The sequence below is a fragment of the Pristiophorus japonicus genome, chromosome 6 (genome assembly GCF_044704955.1).
Source record: "Pristiophorus japonicus isolate sPriJap1 chromosome 6, sPriJap1.hap1, whole genome shotgun sequence".
NCBI classification, from domain to species: Eukaryota; Metazoa; Chordata; class Chondrichthyes; family Pristiophoridae; genus Pristiophorus; species Pristiophorus japonicus.
Genome location: NC_091982.1, coordinates 3,026,505 through 3,048,534, shown reverse-complemented (window position 1 = coordinate 3,048,534; position 22,030 = coordinate 3,026,505). Strand labels below are relative to the sequence as shown.

General features: G+C 42.5%; 1 protein-coding gene across 1 annotated transcript in view; it reads left to right on the top strand.

Annotated features, from left to right (window-relative positions):
• Positions 1 to 2,298: 2,298 nt before the first annotated feature.
• LOC139265079 (protein eva-1 homolog C) overlaps positions 2,299 to 22,030 on the top strand; it is a 32,326-nt gene continuing 12,594 nt past the window's right edge. The window contains exons 1-4 of the mRNA XM_070881969.1: positions 2,299 to 2,425; positions 11,542 to 11,741; positions 13,780 to 13,903; positions 19,179 to 19,331. Coding sequence (XP_070738070.1) covers positions 2,323 to 2,425; positions 11,542 to 11,741; positions 13,780 to 13,903; positions 19,179 to 19,331 — 580 coding nt within the window. The 5' untranslated portion in view covers positions 2,299 to 2,322. The remainder of the gene's footprint in view (positions 2,426 to 11,541; positions 11,742 to 13,779; positions 13,904 to 19,178; positions 19,332 to 22,030) is intronic.

Below are 22,030 nucleotides of genomic sequence, written 5' to 3'. Positions count from 1 at the left end.
ATGTTATTCTCAGTGGATTCTTTACAAGTATCTCAACACTTCCCAGGGGTGTAGTGTCCATATAGACCAGAAAGTCCTAGGTTCAATTCCTGGTCTGTGCTGTTAACTGATAGGGCAGCTATCGGGCATTACAATTACTATTCCTTGGACATGGTAGGGGAAAATTCAGTCATGGTCCCTGCTCCTAATCGCTACCCAGTGACCACTGTTAGAAATTGTGTACATGTGGACATTGGGTGCGAACAACATCAGGCTCAGATGTCATGTCCTTCCCTGTCTAGACAAAGAAAACTTAGAGAAAAGAAAACAACACCTTTCCTGTACTCAGGACATCTCAAAGTGCTTTATAGCTCATAAATTATTTTTGAAGTGTAGTCACTTGTTTTATAGATAAACGTGGTCGTACAGCAAAGTCCCACAAACAACTCGATATATGACCAGTTCATCTGTTTTTGGTATTGCTGGTTGAGGGATAATTGCTGGCCAGAACACCAGGAGAACTCCTCTCCTATTCTTTGAATAGTGCCATGGAATCTTTTACATCCACCGAAGCAGCCAGACAGGGCTTTGGACAGGGCTTCACATTAACGTCTGATCCAAAAAGCAGCACCTCCAACAATGCAGTACTCCCACTGACATGGAGAATGGCCATTTGGATTAGATAATGGAGGTTTGCTAATCCCATGGGACAGTTGCCCATCATAAACCTGCACCAATTGGAGAGAAAATTGAGAGAAAACAGAAAAAATCTTTCAGTGAGCAGACTAAGGTAGAGTTGTAAAATCTTGCATTCCTGCAACATCATCTAGAAATACCAAAAAGATAGTGGCCTTCCTGAGGGTAAGTTAGATTCCATTATTACATTAAACACACCTGTGACAATTTATCACCGCATATATTTAGATTATCAGGATATTAGTGAAGATGCACAGCTTTATTCTTTACATTTGCTGCTTTATTCACCTTCTCCTGTTGTTTTTCTTTGGTTTGGGTGTCGAGTTGTTATCCTTCATTCTGTAGTCATAGCCTGCAGTATAGGCCGGCTCTACCGAAGGAAACTGAAGAGTAGGCCAGAGCTGCTATTTTTGTGAAACGTGAAGTGGAAACAAATTGGATCTTGTAAAACTACCGTGAACACAACATTCCTGTGTTTTCTATCCATTGCGTGCAGCCTTAATCCTATTGTTTGTGGAGGATAAACTATATTCACCAAATGAGGAATATTGCACTGACATTTGCTCTCGTGACAATATCTTCAGCATAGATGGGGAGAAAATTAAGGACAGAACAGAAGTAGGAGACATTCCTGGATTTCAAAGTATGTGCACTGTGAAGACTTACATATTTATTGGACAAAACTCTAAATACAGTTATGCACATAGAGCAGAGTATATTTAATAATAACCATTAATAGCCTTCTGCCTCACTCTCTCCCTTGCTTCATCGACATTTCTGGGTTTTGTCATCCTCCCCTCTTACCCAGGAGTGGGATGAGCCATAACTCGACTTTGCCACAGCCCAGTTCCTCAGGATCATTTACAGCACATTTTGACCCTGGGAATTTCACCTGGATATGTCACCTGCGTCAAAGTCAAAGCTTGAATTATATCGGAATTAGAGATGACCAGAGTCCCAAGAATGGAAGAGCAAAAAAAAGCCAGAAAATGGAACAAAAGAAAAAGGGAGAGGGAAAAATCACAAACAAAAATAAATGGAAGCAATCCCCATCAAAAGGATAAAACCTTCCTTGTATCACAGCTGCCTTGTAGCACCCATCCTTTGTGATACCCAACTTTTTACATCCCTGCACTCTCCATGTGGAATTAGCCAGGATTCCTGCTTTTAATCGTTATATAGTGACTCCTGCTAGGAAATGTATAGGTGTGGACATTTGTGAAGAGGGAATAAGACTCAGCTGTTATGCTCTTTATAGTTAAATAGCCTGCCAATGCTCACTATCACATGGGCAGAATAGCCACTCGGACAAGATACTTGAGGTCTGCCTTTGTGCATTGAACAATATCCCAGTGAGTAGCAGCGCCTTCAGGAAAGGGTTGCATTGAATTTGTTGCACTATTGCCTTGTGACTGTGTTTACCAACAGCTGCCATTATCTAATATATGACAGAAAGTCAGTGTCTAGTTCTGCATACCAGCCCACAGTCAGCCCTTGCCACGGAAAGCTGCCAACTCATCAGTTTACCAGTGAAAGCATCACAGCTGCCGGGAGCCTGACACCAAATGTGATAGAAAAACTGAACCGATTATTCACCCATTAGAATGAAAATATGCAAGCTCTCAGAAGTCTTATCAAGTCTTCAATATGATTACATTGAAGCAGTTTAGATGTCAAGTGGGATTCTCATTTGTCACACTGTTTTGGTTTTATCCCTGGGCTCAGTTTGAAGCTGCTCCAGATTTCTCGGGTAAGTGCTTGATTGCAAATATGAAAACTAAAATTGTGTGGTTGTGGAGAATTCTTTTTAGTTTTTACACCAGATAAACTTGCGATCTTCAGCCTTGAACAGAGATGTCTCAGTGGGGCCTTATGGAAGTAAATAATAACAGAATAGTGAAAGTAAACCCAATACTTGAAATGTCGAGCCAGTTCACGTCTGAGAAGGGAAAGTTTAGGATTGATGTCCGGATTCCTAAGCTTGATGTAAAAGGGTGATCAGCAACGCGAAAGACCTGCCATGAAGGACAGTTGACACCAGGGCACTGGGCTCATTTAAAAAACAGTTAGATGCAGTAATGGGAAGACAGTGAGGTTCCTTGAGCTGAAAGGCCTCCTTCATCTGAAACTGTCTCGAAGAGTACAGTAAGATTTACAATGTAGACTAATAAGGAAAAGTTAATATTGCCCTGGTGACATTGTAGCACAAGAATACTTTCATAAGTTCAAAAATCCTTGGGAATATCTCAAGAATGTGATTTTAAAAAAATATTGGGTGCTTGCATTTAATAATGTATCACATCATGTCAGTTATTAAGAACCAACTGACTGAAGTTATCATTTTCTGGGCCAGGGCTGTCAAATTAGCACAAAGAGGCCAGTTATGAACACATTTTGTGTTAATGCGCTGTGTCACTTGGGTGTGAACTGAAAGCATTGCATATTTTAGAAAATGTGTGGAGGCACTACAATTGAGTCTGGTCCTGTCCACTTCCTGTGTCTACACATGCGCACTTTCCAGTGGAGGTCGCGGGGGGGGTCTCTGGATAAAGAAATGCCTCAGGATTTTCTGCTTCTGCACTCGCCAGCCCACGACTTTCCACCAATTTATTTAAACGAGAGGAGAGTTTTGGATTGCTGAGTACAGAAGTGAAAACTCCCAGCCAAGGAGTGAGAAGCCTGACTGACTTTCTTCTCTTTAGTCCTGGGAAACTGAGGTCAATAGTAGCACCACCGTTGTTACCAAGTTGAGATCAGCTAACTGAGCCACTGATAAGCCGATCCTTATGTTCTTCAGATAGAGTTTCCAAGATTTTACTTTGTACTCTTTAACATTAGAAACTCATTACTGAGGGATCAATACAGACATGTTTCTTCCCACCCAAAGCACTCAACAATAGCCTCCTTTCACAACTCTCCCGAGACTGAAAAACAAAGCTGTACAGTGATGACTTGAGAATCTGCACACAAATACTGTAGGCGATCTGCTGCATTATTCCCTTCAACTTTACATCTCTAAACACTAAATCAATGTCAAGATTCAATGAAAATGGAGGAGGGGGAAATTTAGTGGAAAAATTAATATATCTGGACAAAACTTTACAGCCTGGAACTTCATCGGAGTTGATTCCCTGGCTCATCAGATTTCCCTTTCCCACATGTTTGAGGGTCCTCTCCATATGTTGCTAACAGTCGCTCTTCCCATTGCAGTGCAAAATTACTCAAGAGGCAGCAAACCACCACTATTCGAAATCTGGCAGGACTGTGGTACAGGATCTGCCCTGTCTGGTCCAAGTAGTAGAATTGTTGTTTCAGCACCCCTCTGGACAGCTCGATATGTGCTCAATCATGACTGGTGTTATATCTGATCTCCGCAGGTATCCATGGGTTTCTGAGTCAGGTCATCAGCCAAGTCTGCAAAGGATATCTCAAAGAGAGGGGGAATGCTGGACTGTCGCAGGATGTGGGCATCATGGGAGCTGCCTGGATGCAGGCACACACCTGCATAAATCAGCTGGGCATTAAGGGAGTGAAACTCTATGCTGTTCATGAAGGGCCCAGGGTTATTGGCAGGAGTGCTGATGGCCATGTGTGCAGTCGATGGCACCCTGCACTTTTGGAAATCCTACAATGGCTGCAAACCCCACAGCTCATTCCTGTTGGTTCCTGCAGTCCATTGGGGAATATGATAAAATCATTAGTCCTGGAATGACAGGGAGTTGGTGACCTTCTTGATACAAGCATTCGCTGCAGCCTGACTGATGTTATTAATGTCTTCAACTGTAGCCTGAAGTGACCCTGATGTACAAGTTGCACAGCCCCTGAAGGGGGAGTCAGCCTCATAATGGGCAGATCTAATTTGAGCACTTGCATTAGATAGTTGGTAATGAGCAAAACTGGTGCTTGCAAATGGATGTTTCAAAACTGCCTTGCATAGGTCCTTCCACCATGCTGAAGGCAGATGTCTTTTAGTTAATGAAGAAACTCTGAGGCTTGTGATGACAGGTGCACCTAGAGGTTGTAAAACAGAACTTGAGTTCAAATATCCATTGTTTGGTGCCAACCATGATTGAGTTTCAGAGACCAGGCAGTTGCTATTGAAGCTCCAAAACTCCAACTGATATGATTACCATTTAGTGACATATGGTCTGTGTCTATACTGTGGATGGTGGCAATACATTTAATCATTTCATGATGAAGTCCATCACTAATGGGGAGCTTGTGTTCTCTGTGATCTGCAGTAAAGACTGAGGCCTACACTTTTCAGTTGTTGAGTGACCATCTACTGACTGTCCACCTTTGGGAGTGTGAGTGGATATAAATGATGTCTGTGAATAATTCTGCAAATGAGATTACATCAGAGAACTGAGTACTGTTAGTACCTGACCTTTCAGACAGGATTTGCACCAATCTGAACTGATTGACATCTGTAGCTTATTGTGCTTAGAATATTCAGAATTTTTAAGAATGTTTCCTTTTTGGGGGAGCGGAAACTGCCCCTGCCCTCTCTCTCCAAAAACAGAAACATTCTTCAAAAACAAGCAAACCCAGAAACAAAGGTTGCTATTTATGGTGAGTTAAGTACCCCAGTTGACTTTAAAATAATTCAGTTGTTAAATAATCAAAGCCTAGAATAATAAAAGCACATTTTGATCTTCACATGAAAAAATCCCTGAAAACTCTGAATACAGTCTCAGCTTTGTACAAATATTGGTCGTTGTGCCTATATGACAGATATTTGTATCTTTACCCTTTTGTCTTTCGGATGAGATGTTAAACCTCTCAGGTGGACGTAAAAGATCCCACGGCACTATTTCGAAGAAGAGCAGGGGAGTTATCCCCGGTGTCCTGACCAATATTTATCCCTCAATCAACATAATAAAAACAGATTATCTGGTCATTATCACATTGCTGTTTGTGGGAGCTTGCTATGCACAAATTGGTTGTCGCATTTCCCACATTACAACAGTGACTACACTCCAAAAGTATTTCATCGTCTGTAAAGCACTTTGAGACGTCCGGTGGTCATGAAAGGCACTATATAAATGCAAGTCTTTCTTTTTTCTTTCCTTAAAACCTGTTTTCTTACATGCACTAATGGGTAAGTGGGTAAAGGCTTGGGGTGTTGTACAAAGCAATACAGACCAGAAGCTCCCTGGACCAATTTCCAGTCTAGAAGCTGTTGTCAGGCAGTACAGAGTTTAAACCTTTCCTCAGTGATCCTGGACAGGGAAGAGAACTTCAGCCAGGATGTCAGTTTCTCATTGTAAAGTACACATATATGAACATCAAGTGAGGACAAAATTGGGTTTAACTGTAATGGGCTCAATGATTGAATAGTCTGCTAACGTTTACTGTCAGGGTTCACATTTGGCCATTTGAGCCAGTTACTGGAGGGCAGCCAGTGGCTAGGGAACTCGATCCCAGCTTTCAAAAACTGTTTAACAAAGTGCCAAATAAGAGAGAAATTGCAAAGATGTAAGGCCATGGTAATAAAGATAAAGTAATAGCACTGATAGATAAATAACTGACACAGAAAGCAGAGAGTAGGAATAAATGCACATTTCTCAAATTGACAAATAAAGTTAGTGAAGTGTCCAAGGATGTGTGTTGGAACCTATATTGTTCATTTATATTAATGATCCGGTTAGAGATATAAGGGGAATTATGTCAAAAATAGCCTGAAGTACAAATTCACGCAGCATAGAGAACTTTGTGGAAGAATACCGGAGACTAACAGAAGGATATAGACAGCTTATCTCAGCAGAAATATAGCAATCAACATAACAAAAACAGAGTATCTGGTCATTATCACATTGCTGTTGGTGGGAGCTTGCTGTGCACAAATTGGCTGCCACGTTTGCCACAATACAACAATGACTACACTTCAAAAGTACTTCATTGGTTGTAAAGTGCTTTGGGATGTCTGGTGGTCATGAAAGGTGCTTTATAAATGCAAGTCTGTCTTTCATATAGGGTCGGTAAAACAAAACAAAGAGGTAATGATGAATCTGTCAAAGATGTTGGTTACGCTATAGTTGGAATATTGGGGGGTAACTTTGAGCACCCCATTATAGAAAGAATAGTGGAGCCAACAATGATTCACTTGGATGAACCCAGGAATAAGTGAATATCGTTGTGATGAGACACTTAAAAACTAGTGCTGTATTCATTGGAGCAGGAGAGGTTGAGGGCACCTAACAGAAGTGTAGATAGTAAAGATTATTTGCACTAGTTGGTGAATCTGAAGAAAGAGGCATAAATTTAGGATTAGTACTAGAAGCATAAAAGAGAAGATTAGAAGGAATCTCCAATGCAAAAAATGATTAGAATGTAGAAAATGAGTCAATCGTAACAATAGAGAGTAGAGAGCTCTGGCACAGGCTGGATCTTCCTCCTATTATAACATTTCTATGATTATAAGAGACTCAGCCTCTTCAATAGGGAGGGAAGAAAGTATCTGAGCATGTTACCTGCCCATCAATAGCACACACGAGAGACAGGTCAGTGTACAAATGTCCATTGTGTCCAGGTGGCTGGCACAGCAGCGTGTGTTTGCCTGGGAACAACACATTCTGCTGCAGCTGCTGGGGGAATGAAAAACAAACATTGTACAGAGGACGATGAGAGCTTTCTCTAGTGGACTGCTGCTTTCCATAGAAACACTATAAATGTGCTCTGCAATCATCTGATGATATTTCCATATCCTGTTGGTACAGAATTTTCTTTATTACCATTCTACATGTCATAAAAGTTATCCAGAGCCAAGGGAGTAGCAGTTTTGAGATGCATTTCAAGTGTGCAGTAAAGTATACATTTTGTTCAAATTCATAGTTTTGTTTTTTAAAGACCATAATTTATCATTCGTGCTCTGTTAAGTAAAAATATTTTTTATACGAGAAAAAACAGGTCCCACAGTCTCTAAAAGAAAATGATAGATTGTTTTGAGTGGAGATTATATTCCACTGAGGAATCATATCTGAAACATTAACCTGTCTTTTCTCTTTCAGATGTCATGTCAGCTGCCGTCCATTTCCAACATTTTCTGTTTTTTTTTCATAGTTGCCACATTCATGGTCATTTGTTTTGGTTTGGCCTGTTCAGTGTTTCAGTAAAAGTAATATAATATATACGAATATTGTAAATCAGTATGAATTTTTTTTTAGGAAAACTTCTCTTTCTGTAACTTTATCATAACTACAGGCTACAATAACAACTTGTATTTAAATAACACTGCTTAAGCCTCCTCCAGAGGTCCCCACCATCACATAATCAGTCTTCAGCCCATTCAATTCACTCCACGTGATATCAAGAAACAGCTGAGCGCACTGGATACAGCAAAGGCTCTGGGCCCTGATAACATCCTGGCTGTCGTGCTGAAGACGTGCTCCAGAACTAGCCGTGCCACTAGCCAAGCTGTTCCACTACAGCTACAACACTGGCATCTACCCGACAATGTGGTAAACTGCCCACATATGCCTGGTGCACAAAAAGCAGGACAAATCCAATCCGGCCAATTACCGCCCCATCAGTCTACTCTCAATCATTAGCAAAATGTTGGAAGGTGTCATCGACAGTGCTATCAAGTGGCACTTGCTCACCAATAACCTGCTCACTGATGCCCAGTTTGGGTTCCGTCAGGACCACTCAGCTCCAGACCTCATTACAGCCTTGGTCCAAACATGGACAAAAGAGCTGAATTCTAGAGGTGAGGTGAGAGTGACTGCCCTTGACATTGAGGCAGCATTTGACCGAGTGTGGCATCAAGGAGCCCGAGTGAAATTGAAGTCAATGGGATTCAGGGGTAAACATCCACTGGCTGGAGTCATACCCAGCACAAAGGAAGATGGTTGTGGTTGTTGGAGGTCAATCATCCCAGCCCCAGGGCATCGTTGCAGAAATTTGTCAAGGCAGTGTCTTAGGCCCAACAATCTTCAGCTGCGTCATCAATGACCTTCCCTCCATCATAAGGTCAGAAGTGGGGATGTTCACTGATGATTGCACAGTGTTCAGTTCCATTCGCAGCTCCTCAGATAATGGAGCAGTCCGTGCCCATATGCAGCAAGACCTGGACAACATTCAGGCTTGGGCTGATAAGTGGCAAGTAACATTCGCACCACACAAGAACTAGGCAATAACCATCTCCAACAAGTGAGAGTCTAACCACCTCCCATTGATATTCAATGGCATTACCATCACTGAATCCCCCACCATCAACATCCTGGGGGTAACCATTGACCAGGAACTTAACTGGACTAGCCACATAAATACTGTGGCTACAAGAGCAGGTCAGAGGCTGGGTATTCTGCGGCGAGTGTCTCAACTCCTGACTCCCCAAAGCCTTCCCACCATCTACAAGGCACAAGTCAGGAGTGTGATGGAATACTCTCTACTTGCCTGGATGAGTGTAGCTCCAACAACACTCAAGAAGCTCGACACCATCCAGGTCAAAGCAGCCGCTTGATTGGCACCCCATCCACCACCTTCAACATTCACTCCCTCCACCATCAGCACACTGGCTGCAGTGTGTACCATCTACAAGATGCATGGCAACAACTTGCTGTGGCTTCTTCATCAGCACCTCCCAAACCTACGCATGGGAGTACCATCACCTGCAAATTCCCTTCCAAGTTACACACTATCCTGACTTGGAAATATATTGCTGTTCCTTCATCGACACTAGGTCAAAATCCTGGAACTCCTTCCCTACAGCACCAGTAATGGTACCTTCACCACACGGACTGCAGCGGTTCAAGAAGGCTCACCACCACCTTCTCAAGGGCAATTAAGGACGGGCAATAAATGCTGGCCTTGCCAGCGACACCCACATCCCAGATCAAAATTTTAAAAAGCAAAAGAATGTCTCAGAGTACTTCAAAAAGGGGAGAGTTGAGTACCGAGCAGGAATGGAATTTGTGGAGAAGGCCTGGCTGAAAAGACAGGTTTTAGAAGAGAGGTAGGGAGAACATTTCAGATGGGAGAGGTACAGTGACTGAAACATGAGCCTCTGATGTGAACCAAGCTGTGATCTGGATTCAGAAGAGCAGAGGGAGAGAGCTGTGAGACCTGGTTAAAGAAGATTCCCTCCGTAGCATGGGACAAGACCAGGGAGGAATTTGAAAACCTGGAAGAGGATCCTTGGTTTTGAGCAGTGAGCTGATGCTGATGGGTTGATGGGTGTGTGGGATTTTGTGTGGTAGAGGATTCAGGTTGCAAAGTTCTAGAGATTGATGGCATCGAAGCCAGAGGTGCTGGAGAGAATTGACATAATGGCTCCATCTTTACCAATAAGACACCTTGGCCTGAAATTTCCGCTGGGTTGCACTACTATTTCACCCCAAACCGGCCAAACCAGCACAGAAGACCATGGAATTTCAAGCACAAATTATATCCAGCGCAAATCAAGTTTCCGCAATCTTTTGTGCTAGTTTGAAAAACATTACGCTCTAAGCTGGCTCCACCCACAAAACTGGTCCTGCTCCCAGATCGAATTAATCACCATGGCGAGTACCTGCTAATTGTGCATGTTTGCAGTACTTCGAGGAGGTGCTTTAAATTAAACTTCTTTTTAGGCACCAGGACACTAATAGACATTTTTTTTTAAAAGAGTTTTAAATATTTGTTTTAATTTACTGAGATACTGACTGCTGTAGACCAATATAACTAGTAAATGGTTCTGTATAGTTTTTAAAAGTCATTTTCAGTTATTTAAAATCGAGTTACTGGACACTCTGATTAAAAATGCTTTTTTTTTTGTAATAAGCCCATTATCGGCTGTTTTAATAAATCTTCACCGGGATACCATTTTTAAATATATCAAGGAATGCAATTATTTTTTAAGTTCTAAGGTGCTGCCCAATTGCATTGATTCACGGAAGATTTTGTTTGGCAATTATGCAAATGAGTTTGAGCAGAAGCTTGAGCAAAAATTCCCTTTGCAAAACTGTCGCAATTTTGAGTGCAATTTGCACCCAGCTGCTGATTGCACCCAAAGCAGAAACTTTTAGTCGACTTCAGGACTTAATGGTAGTTGGAGATGGAGCTCAAGAGTTAATGGTGGTGGCAGAGAGTAGGATAAATAAGAGGGGACTAAGAATGGAGCTTTGGACACAATGAAAGTGACCGATGGCCCATGGGAGGAGAAACCATTTGATGAAATGCCATGACATCACTGGGATATAGAAGAATGGAACCATGAGTGTGCAGTACCACAGGGAGAGAATGGAGTGGGACCATCCCAAAGGTGTCAGAGAGGACAAGAAGGTATTGTGAACTTTAATCACAGTCATCTCAGATGTAGTTAGACTAGTTGATGCCTTCACCGCCTTGGAAGCATATCTCGCTACTGTCTTTGTGTGATGTCAAAGCTAATGAATTTCCCAGCTCTCCTCTAAAATACATCAGTCACCTGATGAATGTCTGCCTTTACTGCACCCTGGCTGGTATATAGATGCACTGATCCTGCCTGAAATGAGCCTGTGCCATAAAAGTTGAATGTGGTTGTTATTTTTATAGCCCTGACAGAGCTGTGAGGGTAGATACTGGTGGTTGCAGGTCGCTATTCAGTAGGTGGTAGAGCTGCCCTACTGCATTTGGTGAAGCTCACTCTTAAACACATCCCTTCATTAAACCAGTATTAGTTTGTAAGTTGTTTACAAATTGATTTGATGTATGTACAAAGGTGCACATGGTGCAATTGGGCGAAGTTCGGGTAAGTAAGGTTTAAGCTGGGTTATTGGCAGGAATGAGTTATACTCTGATGCAGGCTGATTTTGCCAAGAAATGGTATTTTACAACATGCTTATTTCATGGGTTCAAGGAGCGGACATTCTCTCAGTCCTTCAGTAATCTCTTTTCATTATTTAGGCTACCTTTTGAAGATTCTGCAGAACCACACGGTGCATGCTTGTGACAGGGATCGGCTCTCAGTAAAGTGTCCACCTCAGACATCCATTAGCATTCTGTCTGCCTTCTATGGACGTCGTATTCCCAGCGAATTCCTGTGTCCCAGTACAAGAGACACTTCAGCTGAAAGCACCAACTGTGCTGCTCTCACTGCTATACCGGTGGGTAATGTAACTTGCAGCCAGGTTGAAAATACAAGTTAACCACTTAAAAACACAACTTCTAAATTTGCAGATGATATCAAATTGTGTGGTGGGGCAGGGGACGGGCGATAGTCAATACTGAGGAGGACTGCAACTTGCAGAATGGGCATATAATTGGCAAATTAATTTCAACACAGATGTGTGAGGTATTACAATTTGACAAGAATAATAAGGAGATCACATATTACTTGAAAATAAGAATTTAAATAGTGTAGAGGAGCAAATACACAAATGACTAAAAGTTGCAAAGCAGGCTAATGCCAGAAAAAAGCAAACCAAGCACTAGGGTTTATTTCTAGAGGGCTAGCATTGAAAAGTAGAAAAGTTATGCTGGGTTACTGAAGGACGGAGAGAATGTCCTCTCCTTGTACCTTGGTTAGATCACACTTGAAGTGCTGTGCACAGTTCTGGTCGCCATATTGTAAAAAGGATATAGAGGCACTGGAGAGGGTGCAAAAAAGATTTACAAGGATGATACCAGAAATGTGAGTTTATACCTAACAGGAAAGGATGAACAGGCTGGGTCTATTTTCTCTTGAAAAGAGAAGGCTGAGGGGTGACCGAATGGAAGTCTTTAAATTTATGAAAGGTTTTGATTGCGTAGATACAGAGAGAATGTTACCACTTGTGGGGAAGAGCATAACTAGAGGCCATCAATATAAGATACTCACCAAGAAATCAAATAGGGAATTCAGAAGAAACTTCTTTACTCAGAGAGTGGTGAGAATGTGGAACTCGCTACCTCAGGGAGTGCTTGAGGCGAATAGTATAGATACATTTAAGGGGAGGCTAGATAAGCATATGAGGGAGAAGGGAATAGAGGGTGATAGAATTAGATGAGGAAGGATGGGAGAAGGATTGAGTGGAGCACAAACACCGGCATGGACTGGTTGGGTGAATGGCCTGTTTCTGTGTTGTATATTCTATGTAATCTATGTAATTCTATGTAAAACAAATCACCTGGGCACAATTTACCTCTTAACAGTTTCTGCATTAAACTGTAATAGTGAAAAGGTGTAACTTACATACTAAAAAGGACTTTATGTTGTGATATCCTTTCTTTAAAAATGACAGATTTGTTTGTTCATAGGAGCCATGTCCAAAATGAGCAGCAAGCAAATGGAGCGATTGCTCCACAGGCCAGGCGATGCCAACCTGAGGATCACGGCCTGACAAATTCCCGTGTTGAGCCATCCCATAAGTAGATACTGGGAGGTAATGGTAGGTGGGGGCATTGAAGCTGAGAAGGTTGGTCCCGGGCTGGCACCGATCTGCAGTGTTTTTGAGAAGCACTCCTGTTCCTTCTGGCTCCACAAAAATATGCAGAATCTCCTTTATCCTTTTCTTCAGTAAAGTCCTGGGCCCTTGGTGCCATCTCTCATCAAGGCCAAGACACACACACAAGAACATAAGAACTAGGAGCAGGAGTAGGCCTTACGCCCCTCGAGCCTGCTCCGCCATTCAATAAGATCATGGCTGATCCGATCATGGACTCAGCTCCACTTCCCTGCCCGCTCCCCATAACCCCTTATCCCCTTATCGTTTAAGAAACTGTCTATAAGAACATATATGTACCTGGACAAAAATGCACATCAGGCAGCAAGGTGCCCCTTGAGTAAAGGCAATATATGTTTATTAAATAATATCTTATACTAACTGATGTTGTTTCAGTACTAAACACAGAAGCCTCTGGTGCATAAGATATTTTTGCTATAAGGAGTGTTGTATTAAAAAATATTTTTTTTGTTATGCATTCCCTCAACTATATCAACTTGCTGCAAAATCACAATCTGTGCAGAATACCTTTGGGGGTTCCAGGCACATACTGTAATAGGGAAACAACATCTTTCACTGACGTGGTCTGATTTGGGTGGGACCTTTCTGGGAAAAAATAAAATTGAGGAAATACTATTTACAGTTGGCAGTTTAATGCATCATGATCACATTTGTTTCCCCGTGTCCCTTGGATAGTAAACGCTATTTGTCCTTTATACAGAAAGTATACGATGAATGTCAGGACCAGCGCTCCTGCCAGTTTTCAGTCAACAGTCGGGTCTTTGGACTTGATCCCTGTCCTGGGACCAACAAATATCTCATTGTTTCGTTTAAGTGTAAACCTGGTAAGTACAAAACCAATCCATGCGTTAGAGCAAGTAGCACAAACCTCTCGGATTTCACACAGCTCCATCCTAGCTCCTGGTGCCATATTTACAATGTGTAGGTGAGAGACAAAAAAGTTTGTTTGCAAGAATTATTGCTTTGGGATTGCACATTAGAGAGAGTCTAGATATGAATATCAGAGTCCCAATTTCAAGTGCTATTATCCCTATTCCTACACTAGGAATATCCCAAGTCAGTTGAATTTACTATACCTATGTGCCTAGAATTTCTGCAAGGGTTCTCTCTATCACCCACCATTACTTTGGCAGAAAATTATTGGAAACCCTGGAGCAACGATGTAAATGGAAATTCTACCCCATTATGTTTTCATCCAGTTAAACAAGCATCCAGAGTCTCCCGCAAGCCTTCTGCTCTTCCCTATCTACATGCTTCTCCGTAGCAACAGCATTTGGAGGCAAGGATCAATTTTTCCATCTGCACTGATGACACCCAGTTCTACCTCTCCACCATCTTTCTTGACCTATTGACTGCCTCTGTCCTGTCACACTGCTTGCTTAACATCATGTCTTGGGTGAGCCATAATTTCCTTCATCTTAACATTAGGGCCGTTGGGCCCTGCCCAAACTCGGCTTCCTTGCCTCTGACTCCATTCCCCTTCCCCCGCTACTTTCGCAGGTTGGCCTACACCTTTTGCAACTTTGACACCTTGTTCAAACCTGAGCTGAACTTTAAATCTAACGTTTTATCCATTGCCAAGATGATTTTCGTATAACATTGTCTTCCTCTGCCCCTACCTCAGCCCTCTGCTGCTGCTGCTGAAACCCTTATGTATGACTTTGCCTCCTCTAGACTTGACTACTCTAACACTGTCCTTTCTGGCCTCCCATCCTCCACCAATCATTTCAATGGAATAAAAATTGGGTTTGATCCACTACGCAATACTACTGCCTTGGTAGTGTAGATGAAAATTTACCCTATCCTGTCTTCACTGCTTTACACTGGTTCAGAGGAAACGTTACAGGGACATCCTCAAAGCCTCCTTCATAAAGTGCAACATCCCCACCAACACCTGGGAGTCCCTGGCCAAAGACCGCCCTAAGTGGAGGAAGAGCATCTGGGAGGGTGCTGAGCACCTCGAGTCTTGTCGCCGAGAGCATACAGAAACCAAGTGCAGGCAGCGGAAGGAGCGTGCGGCAAACCGGTCCCACCCTCCCTTTCCTTCAACCACTGTCTGTCCCACGTGTGACAGAGACTGGAATTCCCGTATTAGACTGTTCAGTCACCTGAGAACTCACTTTTAGAGTGGAAGCACATCGAGGAACTGCCTATGATGATGATGACACTGGTTCCTGTCCTCATCCTCTCTCCTTGGCCATGCTCTACCTTATCTCCGCAATCTCCTTCAGCTCTATATCCCTCCCAAGCACTTCATTTCTGTGATTCTGGCCTTCTGCACATCGTCCCCACCAATCGTGGCAGAATCTTCAGACATCTCAGTCCTACTCTTTGGAACACCCTCCATCAACCCATTCAACATTTTCCCACCTTTAAAAACCTTATCAAATCCCACCTCTTTGTCCAAATGTTTGGGTTGCAATTAATGTTCCCTTTAATATTTTGGGGGCCGCACAGCCCCTTTAGTGTGCTGCGCAATCCATTCATGCAGGTTTTTTCCATGTAAAAGCCGGTGAGTTGGCTGCGTGGGACCTCCAGAGCTCTGCTCGGCCAAGCAGTTTAAAGGGATCATTGCTTGCAATGATTCTAATTTAAATTTTAATGTTTGGATAACATTGTTAATACTACTTTTGGTTTTTTCCCTCTCTTTGAAGTGGCTCACTACAATCACTCAGGTAGAGAGAGATCAAATTCAACAGCTCCTTCATCACTACCTCCAGTTCCTTGCTCTCTAGAACCTAAAGATATATGAAGAAATTATGGAATGAGAAAAGGCAATTTGGCAGTCAAAGCCCCTTCTTTCATAGAAACATAGAAATTAGGTGCAGTAGCAGGCCATTCGGCCCTTCGAGCCTGCACCGCCATTCAATAAGATCATGGCTGATCATTCAGCCTCAGTACCCCTTTCCTGCTTTCTCTCCATACCCCTTGATCCCTTTGGCCGTAAGGGCCACATCTAACTCCCTTTTGAATATATCTAACGAACTGGCCTCAACAACTTTCTGTGGTAGAGAATTCCACAGGTTAACCACTCTCTGAGTGAAGAAGTTTCTTCTCATCTCGGTCCTAAATGGCTTACCCCTTATTCTTAGACTGTGACCCCTGGCTCTGGAACTCCTCAGCAACGGGAACATTCTTCCTGCCTCTAATCTGTCCAATCCCGTCAGAATTTTATATGTTTCCATGAGATCCCCTCTCATTCTTCTAAACTCCAGTGGATACAAGCCCAGTTGGTCCAGTCTCTCCTCATATGTCAGTCCCGCCATCCTGGGAATCAATCTGGTGAATCTTCACTGTACTCCCTCAATAGCAAGAATGTCCTTCCTCAGATTAGGAGACCAAATCTGAACACAATATTCTAGGTGTGGCCTCACCAAGGTTCTGTACAACTGCAATAAGACCTCCCTGCTCCAAACTCAAATCCTCTAGCTATGAAGGCCAACATGCCATTTGCCTTCTTCACCGCCTGCTGTACCTGCATACCAAACTTCAATGACTGATGTACCATGACACCCAGGTCTCGTTGCACCTCCCCTTTTCCTAATCTGTCACCATTCAGAGAATATTCTGTCTTTCTGTTTTTGCCACCAAAGTGAATGACCTCACATTTATCCACATTATACTGCATCTGCCATGCATTTTCCCACTCACCTAACCTGTCCAAGTCACCCTGCAACCTCTTAACATCCTCCTCACAGCTCACACAGCCACCCAGCTTAATGTCATCTGCAAACTTGGAGATATTACATTCAATTCCTTCATCTAAATCATTGATGTATATTGTAAATAGCTGGGGTCCCAGCATTGAACCCTGCGGCTCCCCACTGGTCACTGCCTGCCATTCTGAAAAGGACCCGTTTATTCCGACTCTCTGCTTCCTATCTGCCAACCAGTTCTCTATCCACGTCATTACATTACCCCCAATACTATGTGCTTTAATTTTGCACGCTAATTTCTTGAGTGGGACCTTGTCAAAAGCCTTTTGAAAGTCCAAATACACCACATCCACTGGTTCTCTCTTGTTCACTCTACTAGTTAAATCCTCAAAAAATTCTAGAAGATTTGTCAAGCATTATTTCCCTTTCATAAATCCATGCTGACTTGGACCGATCCTGTCACTGCTTTCCAAATGCGCTGCTATTTCATCTTTAATAATTGATTCCAACATTTTCCCCACCACCGATGTCAGGCTAACCAGTCTATAATTCCGTGTTTTCTCTCTCCCTCTTTTAAAAAGTGGTGTTACATTAGCTACCCTCCAATCCATAGGAACTGATCCAGAGTCAATAGAATGTTGGAAAATGATCACCAATGCATCCACTATTTCTAGAGCCACTTCCTTAAGTACTCTGGGATGCAGACTATCAGGCCCTGGGGATTTATCGGCCTTCAATCCCATCAATTTCTCCAACACAATTTCCTGACTAATAAGGATTTCCTTCAGTTCCACTTTTTCACTAGACCCTCGAACCCCTAGTATTTCCGGAAGGTTACTTGTGTCTTCCTTATTGAAGACAGATCCAAAATATTTGTTCAATTGGTCTGCCATTTCTTTGTTCCCCATTATAAATTCACCTGATTCTGACTGCAAAGGTCCTATGTTGGTCTTCTCTAATCTTTTTCTCTTCACATATCTTTAGAAGCTTTTGCAGTCAGTTTTTATGTTTCCTGCAAGCTTCCTCTCATACTTTATTTTCCCCCTCCTAATTACACCCTTTTTCCTCCTCTGCTGAATTTTAAATTTCTCCCAGTCCTCAGGTTTGCTGCTATTTCTCACCAATTTATATGCCTCTTCCTTGGATTTAACACTATCCCTAATTTCCCTTGATAGCCACGGCTGAGCTACCTTCCCCTTTTTATTTTTATTCCAGACAGGGATGTACAATTGTTGAAGTTCATCCATGTTATCTATAAATGTCTGCCATTACCTATCCACTGTCAATCCTTTAAGTATCATTTGCCAGTCTATCCTAGCCAATTCACATCTCATACCATTGAAGTTACCTTTTCTTAAGTTCAGGACCATAGTCTCTGAATTAACACTGTCACTCTCCATCTTAATAAAGAATTCTACCATATTATGGTCACTCTTCCCCAGGGGGCCTCGCACAAATAAGATTGCTAATTAGTCCTCTCTCATTACACATCGCCCAGTCTAGGATGGCCAGCTCTCCAGTTGGTTCCTCGACATATTGGTCTGGAAAGCCATCCGTAATACACTCCAGGAAATCCTCCTCCACCGCATTGCTACCAGCTTGGTTAGCCCAATCTATATGTAGATTAAAGTCGCCCATGATAACTGCTGTACCTTTATTGCACGCATCCCTAATTTCTTGTTTGAAGACTATCCAAAATCTACCCTCTCCTGGAATCGACCTCACTCACTTAATCTCTTGAGGAACTGTGCCGTATAGATATTCCTTGATTTCCAAACGTATCAGACAAAATTAAAGAAAGACTTGCATTTATATAGCACATTTCATGAACACTGGATGTCCCAAAGTGTTGTATAACCAATGAAATTCATTCAGAGTGTAGTCACTGTTGTAATGTAGGAAATGCAGCAGCCAATTTTCTCCCACAAACAGCAATGTGATCACTAAAACATTTTCTGGTCAGTATCACGGATTGCGGGATAAATATTGGCTAGACTATTCCTTCATATATTCTCACTATTCAATGCTGTATGTTACTGTTAACAGACAATATTTCTCCCCCAACCTAAGCAAAAGAATCATTCTGTCCTATGGAGTATTTGACCATTTCGGTCTATATCCTTCAATGCTGTTCCCAGCCAGATATTCAATGCTGCTCCCTTTGGAAGGAATTATTCAACTCAACAACTCATTAACTTAGATTCCATTCCATATGTTCCCCATTTATTTGGGGAAAATCATTTCTTAAAGAAAATTTGAAGATGCATCTGCTGAATTATTATCCAGTTGGCAATGCAGCTGTTTCAAGATTCACAAAATTATTTCAAGGCATTTGTCAGTCAGATTCCCACCAACCCTGTAATGAAAATGAAATTAGATTGCTTACAGAACATGTTAGAATCTATAATATTATTGTGCTAACTTTAAAGTGTTTATATTACAGATAGCCACAAAAGCAAACTTGCGTGTGAGAATGAGAAACTACGACTCCAGTGTAAGAACCAAACCATCCTTGTCATTTATGCTGCAAGTTTTGGACGAGAGCTCCATGGGAATATGGAATGCCCCTCAGTGAACAGCACTACTCCAGATATCGGTGAGTCTAAAGCCAGGGCTTCCAAATTTGCTGAGTGTTTCCAGCACTTTCTGTTATTGGTTCAGATTTCCAGCATCTGCAGTGTTTTAGTTGTTAGTTCAATCCTGTTGTCACACAAGCACTTTCTAGCAAAGGTTACTGAATAATCATCAGGAGCAAGAACCCATGTGTTTTCCCCTCTCCTTCGCCCTATTACCACCCTTGCTGAGATCAGTTATCTCAGCACAGACTGGACGCTGAGACCTGGAACCCTTCTGGTCCATGTACCTCAGTGATACACCAGGTGATGTATTTACTCACTGAGCCATTGGGGAGTTCACTGTCGTTATCAACTGGCAACTGTTTTTAAACCCTTACCAGTAATTACACAGGGTTTCTTTTTACGCAGTTTGCGATTCTTTTATTGTCTCATATCACAGCTATTGCTCAGAAATCAGGAGAATGAAACAGATACTAAATTAAGGGGAGGGTGTTTCATTGATAAATGGTGATATATTGCAGTAATTTAAAAAGTGTAAAAGGCTTGGCATGTGTGCATTAGGACAGTTTTCTGTGAAAATGAGAGAACTGTTTGGAATTTATCATTGTCAGTGAGATAGTCTGCTAATTCTGTATCACAAGATTGATCTAGACAAAGGAAGCCATTCCATCCGTCCATCCAGAAAGCACATGTACCCCCTTCAGTCAGAGCTTAGAGCCATTTTTTAAATGTTTGCCTCCAATACCCCACCTAGTCTATTTGAAGTGTTCATCACTCTGTAAAAAGCATCCTGAAATCAGCCCTAAGTTTGCCTTTTGTTAGTTTGAAGCTGTGTTCCTTTGTCCTGCTGTCATGTTTTAATTTGAAGTATTGTTCTGGATGTACCTTTTTTATACTGTTTTATATCTTAGAAATATCTTGGAGGTCCCTCTAAAATGAGTCTTTTCAAGGCTGAAAAGTCCATGCTGAATTAGTTAATCTGAGACAGGATGACAGTATTAGTGCTACAATAGCCTCAATACCCCAAGCTAAGGAATCATCATCATCATCATAGGCAGTCCCTCGGAATCGAGGAAGACTTGCTTCCACTCTTAACATGAGTTTTTAGGTGGCTGAACAGTCCAATATGAGAACCACATTCTCCGTCACGGGTGGGTCAGATAGGCGTTGAGGGAAGGGGTGGGTGGGACTGGTTTGCCGCACGCTCTTTCCGCTGCCTGCGCTTGGTTTCTGCATGCTCTCGGTGATGAGACTTGAGGTGCTTAGCGCCCTCCCGGATGCACTTCCTCCACTTAGGGCGGTCTTTGGCCAAGGACTCCCAGATGTCAGTGGGGATGTTGCACTTTATCAGGGAGGCTTTGAGGGTGTCCTTGTAACGTTTCCTCTGCCCACATTTGGCTCATTTGCCATGAAGGAGTTCCGAGTAGAGCGCTTGCTTTGGGAGTCTCGTGTCTAGCATACAGATTATGAGACCTGCCCAGCGGAGCTGATCAAGTGTGGTCAATGCTTCAATGCTGGGGATGTTGGCCTGGTCGAGGACGCTAATGTTGGTGCGTCTGTCCTCCCAGGGACAGACATCGTTGGTGGTATTTCTCCAGTGACTTGAGGTGTTTACTGTACATGGTCCATGTCTCTGAGCCATACATGAGGGCAGGTATCACTACAGCCCTGTAGACCATGAGCTTGGTGGTGGATTTGAGGGCCTGGTCTTCGAACACTCTTTTCCTCAGGCGGCCGAAGGTTACACTGGTGCACTGGAGGCGGTGTTGAATCTCGTCGTCAATGTCTGCTCTTGTTGATAAGAGACTCCCGAGGTATGGGAAGTGGTCCACGTTCCAGGGCCGTGCTGTGGATCTTGATGACTGGGGGGCAGTGCTGTGTGGTGAGGGAATAGCAACAATGGTAACCAGGAGTCTTGTTCCTGATGATTATCCACTGACCCATGCTGCAAAGTGCTCATGTGTGGATGTTGGTTGACGATGGTGCAACAAAATTGAAGCATTTTTGTCTTTATTTTAGTTTGATATTGATTCTTTTTATTCAGTCACAGTACACAAGGAATTAAAAAATTAGCTTCCCTCACAGAAATCATGGTCAAGCATAAATCAATACAATGTTTCAGTGGTGAAGCAGTCATCTCTCGGTGGTTCGCTTGAGGAAGAAAGCAAGCCACATAATTCAAACACAAACATGCTGTTTGAGTTGTTCAGATATGTGTATGATTAGCAGCTCCTTTTCAATTCAGCAGAGGATTGTGTAAATTTACAATGCCCTGATAAATGTTTCAGTGGTGCTTATTAGCCTGTACTTTTCAAATCAATGAATGTCATCTGAAGCTTTCAAAAGCATGTTAGACTTCCGAAGAGTTATAGCTAAGGCATTGGGATACAATCAGTAACTAACGTAAACTAGAGAATGGTTTTCTTCTTGTTACCCGAGGCAAGCTATCAAATCTACCAAGATACCAGGGTAAACATAAATACTCTTAAGAACACAGGAAGTGAGGGTTCATTTATGAGAGTCATTTGAAACAGTGAAGACAAAAATATAAGAACATAAGAAATAGGAGCAGGAGTAGGCCATTTGATCCCTCGAGCCTGCTCCACCACTTAATAAGATCATGGCTGATCTGATCATGGACTCAGTTCCACTTCCCTGCCCGCTCCCCATAACCCTTTATTGTTCAAAAATCTGTCTATCTCCACCTTAAATATGTTCA